The sequence below is a fragment of the Coregonus clupeaformis genome, chromosome 33, assembly GCF_020615455.1.
Source record: "Coregonus clupeaformis isolate EN_2021a chromosome 33, ASM2061545v1, whole genome shotgun sequence".
NCBI classification, from domain to species: domain Eukaryota; kingdom Metazoa; phylum Chordata; class Actinopteri; order Salmoniformes; family Salmonidae; genus Coregonus; species Coregonus clupeaformis.
In genome coordinates this window covers 34,040,376-34,054,964 of record NC_059224.1, presented here as the reverse complement: position 1 = coordinate 34,054,964, position 14,589 = coordinate 34,040,376, and the positions used below count along the sequence as shown (strand labels likewise).

Below are 14,589 nucleotides of genomic sequence, written 5' to 3'. Positions count from 1 at the left end.
TTCCTGAGGATTTTGTATTTTATGTCCAACAATGAAAACTATATAACAACGTTTCTAAAAATGTTGTTCAGAAAACTTGGGGGGGGTGAACCCTGGAATAGGCTTTCATTTGGGACGCAGACTCATTCATTCGCTGCTCCCCAAGCCCTGTGTCATATGTGCTACCAAAAATGCCCAACCGAAAATGCCCAACAATGGGTATCTGGAGTTGATATTAAGTAGTGTTTACATTACAGGGAGACATTTTGACAGTGAAATGACTCCTCATTTATCTGGTAGGTAGGGAGACATCTTTGTGAATTCAACTTTACCAAGGCACTTAGCAGGCATTAACAATCTCATTTCACACCCTATCTCGCTCCAGACTTTGGCTGGTTTGCTGATGACAATTGAAATGCATTGATCATCGTGGTATCTCTGTAGCTCAATTGGTAGAGCATGGCGCTTGTAACGCCAGGGTAGTGGGTTCGATCCCCGGGACCACCCATACGTAAAAATGTATGCGCACATGACTGTAAGTCGCTTTGGATAAAAGCGTCTGCTAAATGGCATATTATTATTATTATTATTATTAATCCTAGCAGCAATTGTTTTAGAATTTCATGAAGACATAGAACAACAATGAAACCCATAATGCTGTCTCGTCTTTATTATTTTATGGATTTTGAATTGTTGTTGAAGTAATGAAAATCTTTTAGCTGTAGCGATCGTCTCTCTGTTGGTAGTCCTCTATACATCTCTCTGTGTGTAGCTCTGATATTTGTGGTGCTGGTTGGCTGGTATGCTCTAATACCGCTTTCCCCCTCCCTCCCTCTCGCACTCCACCCACAGATATTGAGTTGCTGGCCGCCTGCCGAGAGGAGTTCCACCGCCGGCTAAAGGTCTACCACGCCTGGAAGTCAAAGAACAAGAAGCGCGGCAACGACACCGGCAACTCTGAGCAGAGGGCCCCCAAATCAGTCACCGACTACGGTAAGGGACCCCACAGCCCACCGCGTCCCCAACTCACTCGGTCTTTCAGACAGTGTTATACAGTACAACATCAATGTAGGCGTCTTATCATGGGTCTCTTTCCATGCTTTGATAGTTGTGATTTGTCTATTTATTTATTCTGCTCCCAATATCAGACCTCTAGTCCCCTACTGATATATTGTACTGCAATACTGATACTGTGGGTATATTCCCACATTGACTAGACCCATATAGGCCGTGGTCAAAAGTAGTGGTGGCTGCTCTCTTCCTCCAGCCTGACCTTTTCTCTCATTGTTCTCCATAGAGCCCCATGCTGTCTTGCTCTGTGAGCCACAAATGGGTCCTTTCAATATACAAAGCATGGAGTCGCCATGACGACAGAGCTATTTTTCCTGTGTGGCAGATTGCAGACATACTTTATTGTACAGTGGGGGGAAAAAGTATTTAGTCAGCCACCAATTGTGCAAGTTCTCCCACTTGAAAAGATGAGAGGCCTGTAATGTTCATCATAGGTACATGTCAACTATGATAGACAAAATGAGGGAAAAAAATCCAGAAAATCACATTGTAGGATTTTTAATGAATTTATTTGCAAATTATGGTGGAAAATAAGTATTTGGTCACCTACAAACAAGCAAGATTTCTGGCTCTCACAGACCTGTAACTTCTTCTTTAAGAGGCTCCTCTGTCCTCCACTCGTTACCTGTATTAATGGCACCTGTTTGAACTTGTTATCAGTATAAAAGACACCTGTCCGCAACCTCAAACAGTCACACTCCAAACTCCACTATGGCCAAGACCAAAGAGAAACACCAGAAACAAAATTGTAGACCTGCACCAGGCTGGGAAGACTGAATCTGCAATAGGTAAGCAGCTTGGTTTGAAGAAATCAACTGTGGGAGCAATTATTAGGAAATGGAAGCCATACAAGACCACTGATAATCTCCCTCGATCAGGGGCTCCACGCAAGATCTCACCCCGTGGGGTCAAAATGATCACAAGAACGGTGAGCAAAAATCCCAGAACCACACGGGGGGACCTAGTGAATGACCTGCAGAGAGCTGGGACCAAAGTAACAAAGCCTACCATCAGTAACACACTATGCCGCCAGGGACTCAAATCCTGCAGTGCCAGACGTGTCCCCCTGCTTAAGCCAGTACTACTCCAGGCCCGTCTGAAGTTTGCTAGAGTGCATTTGGATGATCCAGAAGAGGATTGGGAGAATGTCATATGGTCAGATGAAACCAAAATATAACTTATATTTTGGTAAAAACTCAACTCGTCGTGTTTGGAGGACAAAGAATGCTGAGTTGCATCCAAAGAACACCATACCTACTGTGAAGCATGGGGGTGGAAACATCATGCTTTGGCGCTGTTTTTCTGCAAAGGGACCAGGACGACTGATCCGTGTAAAGGAAAGAATGAATGGGGCCATGTATCGTGAGATTTTGAGTGAAAACCTCCTTCCATCAGCAAGGGCATTGACGATGAAACGTGGCTGGGTCTTTTAGCATGACAATGATCCCAAACACACCGCCCGGGCAACGAAGGAGTGGCTTCGTAAGAAGCATTTCAAGGTCCTGGAGTGGCCTAGCCAGTCTCCAGATCTCAACCCCATAGAACATCTTTGGAGGGAGTTGAAAGTCCGTGTTGCCCAGCGACAGCCCCAAAACATCACTGCTCTAGAGGAGATCTGCATGGAGGAATGGGCCAAAATACCAGCAACAGTGTGTGAAAACCTTGTGAAGACTTACAGAAAACGTTTGACCTGTGTCATTGCCAACAAAGGGTATATAACAAAGTATTGAGAAACTTTTGTTATTGACCAAATACTTATTTTCCACCATAATTTGCAAATGAATTCATTAAAAATCCTACAATGTGATTTTCTGGATTTCTTTTCCTCATTTTGTCTGTCATAGTTGACGTGTACCTATGATGAAAATTACAGGCCTCTCTCATCTTTTTAAGTGGGAGAACTTGCACAATTGGTGGCTGACTAAATACTTTTTTTCCCCACTGAATGTGCTGTTTGTTATACTAGTGATTGGACTACATACCACATACCCAGCCCCCATAGAATTACATATACAATCATCATATATAATTATAGGATCTGTAGCTCAGTGCACATATGCACATGGAGCAAGAGAGATATGCTTTTTGTGCCCGTAAACCTCGTATTTAGAAACATAAAAAAGTTTTTTCCCCATTTTGTTTCATTTGATTAAAAACCAAGCATGTCCTCCCCTCCTCTAATTGAAAGCTGTTTTTTTGTCATGCCCAATGCTATCGTCAAGTGGTCAAGACTATCGATAAATGGTTTGGCTCGTGAGACTGCTTAGAAATAAATCTTTATCACCAAAGCTTTATTCAAAGATCAAGTTTGGCAGCAGCAAAACAGTGAGCGATATCCCTTTTTTTTTAAATCTATGTAGGCTAATACATTATTTTAGCCAGCCCCTGTTATTATTATTTTGGATATGCATAAAAACCCCTCCATGTAGGCTGTATGCCCATCATGGAATGAGAGATGAGATAATCCGGTGATACTAGTATTTAGATTTAAAAAACAAGCCCTTGGTAGGCTACCCTTAGCCTACTATAACAAAAGCTGGTTAAACAGCAATGCATCTGGTATCGTTTCTTATCCTGGCCATGCATTAGCCAAAGAGCCTATCCATAATAGGTTTCTAAATGGTCTCCTCATGAGGCTTTTGCGATCATGCTTTTGCATTATTCACAATTCACATAGGCCTACCTGCAGTGTATACTCCATTCGGTTTGTATCCATCCCCATTTCCAAAGAGCACCTCTTTTCTGGTTACCAAAGACTCACTCCACCAAACATATTCAAATTATTCAGTCCTAAAACGCCATATCAAAGGTAAGGCTATATCTTGCTTATTGAGAACGTGCCTCACACATACGATACAATTTACGGCAGCCTAGTATTTTTATTTGGGGAGAAGTGCGATGTGTAAAGGCCTATACTCAACAATGTTGACTGTCAACACTCCAAACACTGGATGTGTTTTTTTTTTTTACTGTTGCTATCACTCGTTACTATATAGCCTATGCTAATTAATAAACTGTAGTATCAATCCACAATGGCTCCCAGCCTAATTGGATTTGATGACAATGCAAAGACCGTCAATAACATACAGAATTTGAGACAAACGCATGCGGTATTAGGCCATGGAACGCCATGATTGGCCAGTGAGTGGCTAAGCCCTCGTCACACCCACAACTTGTTTATTCATCAAAACCCAGCCCTTTCGCGCCACCGCCAGCTATTACACTCATAATAACGACTGTGAAAATAGCACCCAAAAAAATCTGACACCTCCCCCGGACCTATAGTTCTAGATTTACCATTGCGTTAGGTTTGTTAAAATAGATCCCATAGTGTTACACACACAGTACAGTGCCAGCTATGCCTACCTGCTCTCTGACACAACAACAAGCCAGAGGCTGAGGAGAACTCTCATATTTTCAGGGTCCTAGCATAATGTAACCTACAATCTAATGATTTTCCTTGTGAATGACCATGTACAGTAGAATGACCCTCCCTGTACTTCCATGCCTAGGCCATGGCTACAGTAAACACATGTAAAGACATGGAAAGGAGAAAAAGTAAGGAACTTGTCTGTCTGCCCTGCATTAAAGACCATAATTGGTTAAAGAAAATTGTGATAAATAAAAAAGTATACCAGTTTCATTTCAGGACCAAAGGATTGACAGCCATCACATACAGTGGCTTGCGAAAGTATTCCCCCCCTTGGCATTTTTCCTATTTTGTTGCCTTACAACCTGGAATTAAAATAGATTTTTGGAGGGTTTGTATAATTTGATTTAAACAACTTGAGCGTGCATAACTATTCACCCCCCCAAAGTCAATACTTTGTAGAGCCACCTTTTGCAAATATTACAGCTGCAAGTCTCTTAGGGTATGTCTCTATAAGCTTGGCACATCTAGCCACTGGGATCTTTGCCCATTCTTCAAGGCAAAACTGCTCCAGCTCCTTCAAGTTGGATGGGTTCCGCTGGTGTACAGCAATCTTTAAGTCATATCACAGATTCTCAATTGGATTGAGGTCTGGGCTTTGACTAAGCCATTCCAAGACATTTAAATGTTTCCCCTTAAACCACTCGAGTGTTGCTTTAGCAGTATGCTTAGGGTCATTTTCCTGCTGGAACTTTTGTGAAAGAGCACAGTTTAGGGGAAATGGAGGCATGTAAATGCAACCCGGATGGACATCATGAAAATGATCGGCGAGGTTGAGGGTAGAGGAAGTTCAGGAGTAAAAACAAACAAAATATAATTATTGTAAAATTGACTGTGTCCATAAAATGTATATAGTATCTATAAGCTGGAAGTAGAGGCCTAAGTGTTGTTGTTCACTAGTTTATTCCAATTAGGGGAAGGGTGGTGGGGTTGGAAAGTAATAAAGGAAAATATATTTTTAAAAAGGATATGTGTGTATGTATGTATATGTGTGTGTGTGTGTGTGTGTGTGTATGTGTATATATATATATATATATATATATATATATATATATATATATACACACACAGTTGAAGTCGGAAGTTTACATACACTTAGGTTGGAGTCATTAAAACTCGTTTTTCAACCACTCCACAAATTTCTTGTTAACAAACTATAGTTTTGGCAAGTCGGTTAGGGCATCTACTTTGTACATGACACCAGTAATTTTTCCAACAATTGTTTACAGACAGATTATTTCACTTATAATTCACTGTTTCACACTTCCAGTGGGTCAGAAGTTTACATACACTAAGTTGACTGTGCCTTTAAACAGCTTGAAACATTCCAGAAAATGATGTCTTGGCTTTAGAAGCTTCTGATAGCCTAATTGACATCATTTGAGTCAATTGGAGGTGTACCTGTGGATGTATTTCAAGGCCTACCTTCAAACTCAGTGCCTCTTTGCTTGACATCATGGGAAAATCAAAAGAAATCAGCCAAGACCTCAGAAAAAAAAATGGTAGAGATCCACAAGTCTAGTTCATCCTTGGGAGCAATTTCCAAATGCCTGAAGGTACCACATTCATCTGTACAAACAATAGTACACAAGTATAAACACCATGGTACCACGCAGCCGTCATACCGCTCAGGAAGGAGACGCGTTCTGTTTCCTAGAGATGAACGTACTTTGGTGCGAAAAGTGCAAAAATCAATCCCAGAACAACAGCAAAGGACCTTGTGAAGATGCTGGAGGAAACAGGTACAAAAGTATTCCACAGTAAAAATGAGTCCTATATCGACATAACCTGAAAGGCCACTCAGCAAGGAAGAAGTCACTGCTACAAAACCGCTATAAAAAAAGCCAGACTACGGTTTGCAACTGCACATGGGGACAAAGATCGTACTTTTTGGAGAAATGTCCTCTGTTCTGATGAAACAAAAATAGAACTGTTTGGCCATAATGACCATCGTTATGTTTGGAGGAAAAAGGGAGTACTTGCAAGCCGAAGAACACCATCCCAACCGTGAAGCACGGGGGTGGCAGCATCATGCTGTGGGGGTGCTTTGCTGCAGGAGGGACTGGTGCACTTCACAAAATAGATGGCATCATGAGGAAGGAAAATTATGTGGATATATTGAAGCAACATCTCAAGACATCAGTCAGGAAGTTAAAGCTTGGTCACAAATGGGTCTTCCAAATGGACAATGACCCCAAGCATACTGCCAAAGTTGTGGCAAAATGGCTTAAGGACAACAAAGTCAAGGTATTGGAGTGGCCATCACAAAGCCCTGACCTCAATCCTATAGAAAATGTGTGGGCAGAACTGAAAAGGCGTGTGCGAGCAAGGAGGCCTACAAACCTGACTCCGTTACACCAGCTCTGTCAGGAGGAATGGGCCAAAATTCACCCAACTTATTGTGGGAAGCTTGTGGAAGGCTACCCGAAACGTTTGACCCAAGTTAAACAATTTAAAGGCAATGCTACCAAATACTAATTGAGTGTATGTGAACTTCTGACCCACTGGGAATGTGATGAAATAAATAAAACCTGAAAGAAACCATTCTCTCTACTATTATTCTGACATTTCACATTCTTAAAATAAAGTGCTGATCCTAACTGACCTAAGACAGGGAATTTAACTAGGATTAAATGTCAGGAATTGTGAAAAACTGAGTTTAAATGTATTTCGCTAAGGTGTATGTGAACTTCCGACTTCAACTGTATATAAAAATACATGGTAATAGCGCTATCATTATGTATCATGGTTTATTTTTCCACTAATATCTATGATGAAGATGCATTGATATTAGTGTTAGGCTCAAAATAGCCTTGTCTTTCTATGAAATTCATTTGTCGTTCAATTATATTTTGTCTTGCATGTTGTTTGTTTCATACCTGTGTAACCTGGCATGTTTACTTTCAGATATCGCACCTCATGTGAGACGAGCACGTAAGTGGTTCTCCATGATGTAGTAACACCACTAACCTCAGCCCAGTGCTAAGTCCCCTATTAACCATGGGGAAATGGAGGGGTGTGCTGTGTGTGGTACTCACTACTCGCCTGTGTGGAAGGGTTTTAGTTTCTGTTTTGGGATAAGGCTCTGGTCAACAGTAGTGCACTATATAAAAAAATAGGGTGCCATTTGGGACGTAACCTTGGTGATGGCTTAAGCAATCTTACAGCAACTGGTTTCTTTCTAAATGAATCGTCTTTGGTTTGCATGTTATTTTATAACAGATGAAAATTATTAAGTGTCGTCAACTAAATGCACCTGGAGTTCTTTGCAAGTGTAGGCTATTATATGAGATACTACAGACTTTTCATTTTTACAAGATAGTGTTCAACTTAGATGATGTTTTCAAACGTCTAACTCGAGCTGATAGAGAATGAGGATGGGCACATGGAGTTGTCAAAGGGCTTAAATGGCTGCTGTTATTGATGTTGCTGCAAATGTTATGTGGCTACGCTGACAATGGGAGCTAAAACTGTTCAGGGCACTTAGGCTAAATTGTGTTTGGGTTGATGTGGGCCACCTCCCAAATGGTACCTTATTCCGTAGATAATGCGCTACTTTTGGGCCAGCAACCGAAAGGTCGCTGGTTTCGAATCCCTGAGCTGACTAGGTACAATAAATCTGTCTGCGCCCTTGAGCAAGGCACTTAACCCTAATTGCTCCTGTAAATCGCTCTGGATAAGAGCATCTGCTAAATGACGTAAAAGTAGTGCACTATAAAGGGAATAGGGTGCCATTTGGGAAACTATGGGTCTCTGTCTCATCGTGTTTATCCCTTGCTGATTGGAAGAGAAACCTGGCAGTTGACTCCTCATTGGAGCATAAAGCAGGGGATTGCTACACAACACGTACTTATGCACCCAACAATCACCAGGGTATATCTATATTCCCTCTATTATTTTCCTGTCCTTGAAAATATCAAATCAGTTCAGACCCTCTCATTCACTGGAGTGCATCAGACAATGAGTAGCTGGCCGTACAATTAGACTTTGACATCCTTGCAATGAAAAGTATTCACATATAGTACGTCTGTCAAGGAGTTTGGTACAAAGCAATGATGTGTTTTCACATATAGAGATTGTATATACAGTTGAAGTCGGAAGTTTACATACACTTAGGTTGGAGTCATTAAAACTCGTTTTTCAACCACTCCACACATTTCTTGTTAACAAACTATAGTTTTGGCAAGTCGGTTAGGGCATCTACTTTGTACATGACACCAGTAATTTTTCCAACAATTGTTTACAGACAGATTATTTCACTTATAATTCACTGTTTCACACTTCCAGTGGGTCAGAAGTTTACATACACTAAGTTGACTGTGCCTTTAATCAGCTTGGAAAATTCCAGGAAATGATGTCATGGCTTTAGAAGCTTCTGATAGGCTAATTGACCTCATTTGAGTCAATTGGAGATGTACCTGTGGATGTATTTCAAGGCCTACCTTCAAACGCAGTGCCTCTTTGCTTGACATCATGGGAAAATCAAAAGAAATCAGCCAAGACCTCAGAAAAAAAAATGGTAGACCTCCACAAGTCTGGTTCATCCTTGGGAGCAATTTGCAAATGCCTGAAGGTACCACGTTCATCTGTACAAACAATAGTACGCAAGTATAAACACCATGGGACTACACAGCTGTCGTACCGCTCAGGAAGGACACACGTTCTGTCTCCTAGAGATGAACGTACTTTGGTGCAAAAATCAATCCCAGAACAACAGCAAAGGACCTTGTGAAGATGCTGGAGGAAACAGGTACAAAAGTATTCCACAGTAAAATGAGTCCTATATCGACATAACCTGAAAGGCCACTCAGCAAGGAAGAAGCCACTGCTCCAAAACCGCCATAAAAAAGCCAGACTACGGTTTGCAACTGCACATGGGGACAAAGATTGTACTTTTTGGAGAAATGTCCTCTGGTCTGATGAAACAAAAATAGAACTGTTTGGCCATAATGACCATCGTTATGTTTGGAGGGAAAAGGGGAAGGCTTGCAAGCTGAAGAACACCATCCCAACCATGAAGCACGGGGGTGGCAGCATCATGCTGTGGGGGTGCTTTGCTGCAGTAGGGACTGGTGCACTTCACAAAATAGATGGCGTCATGAGGAAGGAAAAGTATGTGGATATATTGAAGCAACATCTCAAGACATCAGTCAGGAAGTTAAAGCTTGGTCACAAATGGGTCTTCCAAATGGGCAATGACCCCAAGCATACTTCCAAAGTTGTGGCAAAATGGCTTAAGGACAACAAAGTCAAGGTTTTGGAGTGGCCATCACAAAACCCTGACCTCAATCCTATAGAACATGTGTGGGCAGAACTGAAAAGGCGTGTGCGAGCAAGGAGGCCTACAAACCTGACTCCGTTACACCAGCTCTGTCAGGAGGAATGGGCCAAAATTCACCCAACTTATTGTGGGAAGCTTGTGGAAGGCTACCCGAAATGTTTGACCCAAGTTAAACAATTTAAAGGCAATGCTACCAAATACTAATTGAGTGTATGTAAACTTCTGACCCACTGGGAATGTGATGAAAGAAATAAAAGCTGAAATAAATCATTCTCTTTACAATTATTCTGACATTTCACATTCTTAAAATAAAGTGGTGATCCTAACTGACCGAAGACAGGGAATATTTACTAGGATTAAATGTCAGGAATTGTGAAAACTGAGTTTAAATGTATTTGGCTAAGGTGTATGTAAACTTCCGACTTAAACTGTACATCATTGGAATAAACGCCCCAAAGAAATTCTATTAGTCTCTCTCGGTTGCAGCTTTTGCAAGCTTTTTCTCTGGACAAAAACAACTGTTTATACGAGGGAGGGACTCTCTGAAAGGTGTTGGGAATGAGAGGGCGGCCATTGTTGATCTTTGTCTCTAGTTAATAATACCTCAATGGTGTTGGGGTTCCAAAGTGTCAGCCTCACAGTTAACGTCACAACCTTTTCTGCTTTCTCACCTTTAGTAAGTTGGTGTAATGGATCCAATTTGTTTGGTGGCAGTGAATCTGGGAGAGGTTGCTCTAAACTAAAGGAAATTATGAACTGTACGGTACCATGCCTGTCAACAGGGCTGAGGCTACTGCAACCCCTGTCTTTCCCTGGTCCTGTTCTCCATAGAGCCTCCCACCCACCCCTTTGAATCACTTGGTCTATGTATTCCCTTATTTATTTAAGCTCCACTTTGCGTATAATATGCAAATGTGTGTTCTTTATGTTTTGATACGAGCAGGCTCTATAACAAACATCTGACATGCCGCTTGTCACTCTGATTTGCTCTCTGCTAATGCTGACCCCTCCTCCCCAGCTCTAGCAGCAACACAGTCCCAGCATCCTTCGTTCTTGCTCTTCCTTCCCGTTCCTGTTCACATTCCTATTGGTACCTGTTTCCATTTCTATTGGTTCCTGTTCCTTCCCATCCCTATTGGTTTCTGTTCCCATTGCAATCAGCCAGCGCCATTAGCCTCTCTAACTAACTAACCCCTTCCCCAACAGCTCAGGCAAACCCCGCCCCGCCCATCCCAGCCAGGCAGCATGAGGTGGCCATGAACAGGCAGCAGCGCTACTTCCGCATCCCCTTCATCCGGCCCGGGGACCAATACAAGGACCCCCAGAACAAGAAGAAGGGGTGGTGGTATGCCCACTTTGACGGACCCTGGATCGCCAGGCAGATGGAGCTGCATCCGGACAAGCAACCCATCCTGCTGGTGGCAGGTCAGTCACTGACTGGAGGGGACAGAACTCTTACTTATAGGGGATTTTCTTTGTGTGTGTGCGTTTATGTGCCTGTCTATACTATTCATACTGTTACTGCCTCATAAAACTCTTGTTGTTTTGCTGTGTTCTCTGTGTGTCTGTAGGAAAAGACGACATGGAGATGTGTGAGCTGAGCCTGGAGGAGACAGGCCTGACGAGGAAGAGGGGAGCTGAGATCCTGCCCCGGCAGTTTGAGGAGATCTGGGAGCGCTGCGGGGGCATCCAGTACCTCCGGAGCGCCATCGAGAGCCGGCAGGCCCGCCCAACCTACGCCACAGCCATGCTGCAGAGCCTCCTCAAGTAAAGGGTGTAGGGTGAAATTGCCCCTAGTCGCTGATCCTGGGTCAGTTTTTCATTTTCCCCACTAATGGTTAGGATTGAGGAAGCTGATCCTAGATGTGTGCCTAGGCGCTAAAGACCCTGTCCCAAACCACAGGTCTCTATCTCACTACAGCAAAGGGAAGAATGCACTTAGATACTGTACCTAACACGGCGGGCATTCAAGCATACTGTACCATGTTTTGACTGGAGGTACTCAAGTCATAAGTGAACTGCTTTTTGTTCATTGTCCTTTTTTGTTTGTTCATGTTAGTCTTGCCGGCTTTCAATTGTCTTGTTGATTATTATTTGTTGGTGGGTGCAGGGGAATTTGCAGTGAACCTATGCAGAGGAATCAGACAGTGTGTAATTATTACATCTAGTTTTGTTTCTTGAGCAATTGTGATGTTTTTCTTTAATATTCATGCTACTTTAACTACGAGGCCTTATATATAAAAAAAAACTACTTTAACAGGGTAATTTGCTAAAAGTAGGGACTGTTTCAAAGCTGCGCCTCCAAATAAGAGTTTTAAGAGTATTAAATCGTAGATGTTTATTATTGTGTTGGTGGTTTAACCTGAAGTCTCATCGTTTTGTCTCTCTGCAGTCTTAACAGCTTTTTGATGATTTCACGCAAACCAATACTTGCTGTTTTACTTTGTTTTCATGTAGTTATTACAGGACAATGCTTGCACAAAATAGATGTTGGATCCATGGGTGGAAATGAGCTAGAACTCATTCTGGGGGTGGTGGCGGTGGGGTGATGATGATCTCTCTGTTCTCTCATGTGAGACAGTTATACTTGAGCGTCAGGTTCATCTAAGGATTATTTTCAGTAACTGCACATAAATTCACATTAATTTCAAATTATTATATTTGATAATACTGAAATGGTAACTTTTTTTTTAACCTCTGGCTTTCAGACCGAATGTAATTTGAGTTTGTTGATTTGTTCCTTCAGTCCTTTTTGTTTATTTGTCTTATTCTTCGTATATGTGTGATTTAGGTATGCTAATGAGAGAAAGATCGAAAGAAAGCTGAAGAAAGATATTTCCTTTTCACTTTCCCCAACCATGAATTCCTGAAGCCACATGGTTGAAATTGAAATGCATTGTTTCATGTTGTCCACACAAGGCTATGATATTCCAAATATTGTCTTAAGAAGAAAAATAATGTACTAATTAAACTTAATTATGATGTGAAGAGATTATGTATTACCTGAAGTGAAACATACAAATCTTGAGATACTCTAGGATTTCAAATAGCGTTCAAGTCATAATGTTGGACCAAATGTGCATATGGGAGCAGAACTGAATGGTGAAATCATGTTGAATGAAGTTGGTGGGGTCAAGAAGACATCAAGCTCATACAGTAGTCAACTAGTCTTCCCTTTCCTGGATTTATCTCATATTTCAATAGACAGTTACGTACATAATATTTTATATAAGCATATGATACAAAGAGAGTAATGTTTCTACAGGAATGTACACATTTATTTTCAAAAGAAATCTTTCTACTCTAAAATCAAAGGGTTTGGGCACGACTCATGTTTCTTGAAAAAGAGCTACTTTAAAATGAAGCAATAATTCATCCAAACAAAGCTACAAGGAGGAGGACAGCCTTTGTCATGTACAGTACTGTGTGTTTTAGAGACAATCTCTTGTGAGACTAGAACTACTCTCTTCAGGTAAGGCTATTTGTTAGTCTGGAGTTTGTTTTCTAGCGCTTCTCATTCCCTTTGACGCTCTGCACAAGCGAAAAGGCGACATCGTGGTTGTTTGAATGCATGAGATCTATCCACTCATGCTCGTGTCTGAGGCATGTCTTCTTCAGTTTAGATCTAAGTATTTATGTATGACTTGAACACCAGGGTGTACTACTGTACTGTGGGGTCTCCTGGAATATCTCTTGTAATGTACAACCATTTACTGACTGGCTTCGATATGCTCTGTGTCTCTCCACGCGTTACAATCATTCCTCAAATACTGCCTTTTCACTGTCACTTTCTAATGCTGATCTCTAACTGTTGAAATAAACGCATTCCATCTTTCACTCAACTGATTTTGCCCCTCATGTTTGACGTTCTATTACTCAATGCTACAGCAGAAAAAATACAGACAGTTCTGTGAGGAAATAGAGTTAAAAAAGCCCTATTGAAGACGGTGAGCAATTAATTTCCCCGACGTGTACAGAACAGTAGTTTCACAACACTGAGGAAACACCATTACAGTATTACAGAGACAGACGTTAATGATACATCACCCACACAGGTGTACAGTATGTGTTATTCACTAAACTCCATTGCAACATAAGTACCTCATTATGAGGAAAACATTTCTTATAACTTTTCATCTGGCATTTTAAATTAAAAACACATTCCCAACTACTAAAATAAATGTCAGCACATATGTATAAAAGCGGTTAGCTGTCCTGGGGTGCCTTAGCACCTTGTTAAATGCAGCAAAATGATCACATCCGTTTGACATTCATCTGTCGTTCTCGAGTCTTTGGTTGCCCACTGCTGACAATGATTGAGTACAGCTGTCCACAGAGTTCGCCTGAATGTCTGTTTGACAGAAAGGGGAGTATCCTTTCTGGTAAAACACAGGCTTTAAAGGTCAAATGAAGGGGTTGTCTGGCTGAGTGCCTGTCTGTCCATCAGTCGCCAACAGGTCAATGTCTTTCTGCAATCACAACAGTCTGTGATCTGCATCCGCGATTAGATATCCTTTATAAACTTTCCTGTGTCTCTTCTGCAGTCATCAAGTCTAAAAAAGAGAAAAACAGATGCCAGTGTTACCTTTCACAAAGACAGTGTACAGTGCATGCAAGCTAAGATGTAAATCATTAATCAAACTGGCATACTGTATAAACCCAAGTCTGATGCTTTGAATTGTATGATCTTTTTAATGAAAGTCAGCCAAACTCAATTCTGCATTCTGTTTCTTTTAACTTAACCCTTTAATTCAATATGACCCAGTTCCTCAACAACAATATAACACTGACCCGGAAAGAGGATCAAAGAAGGCCAGACTAATCACAA

At 41.5% G+C, this 14,589-nt stretch overlaps 2 protein-coding genes across 8 annotated transcripts in view; one reads left to right on the top strand and one right to left on the bottom strand.

The window, feature by feature from the left end:
- Positions 1–13,603, top strand: part of LOC121549043 (unconventional myosin-VI) — a 130,409-nt gene extending 116,806 nt beyond the window's left edge. For 5 of the 7 annotated variants that reach the window (XM_041860842.2, XM_045210257.1, XM_045210256.1 and 2 more), the window contains 4 exons: positions 832–972; positions 7,388–7,414; positions 10,968–11,186; positions 11,333–13,603. In XM_041860842.2, the coding sequence (XP_041716776.1) occupies positions 832–972; positions 7,388–7,414; positions 10,968–11,186; positions 11,333–11,532 (587 nt within the window). In that variant the 3' untranslated portion in view covers positions 11,533–13,603. The remainder of the gene's footprint in view (positions 1–831; positions 973–7,387; positions 7,415–10,967; positions 11,187–11,332) is intronic. The other 2 variants (XM_041860843.2, XM_041860844.2) reach the window with 1 other exon arrangement.
- Positions 11,820–14,589, bottom strand: part of LOC121549042 (titin-like) — a 39,265-nt gene continuing 36,495 nt past the window's right edge. Inside the window, exon 17 of the mRNA XM_041860841.2 lies at positions 11,820–14,314. The gene's annotated coding sequence lies outside the window, so the exon portion shown is untranslated. The remainder of the gene's footprint in view (positions 14,315–14,589) is intronic.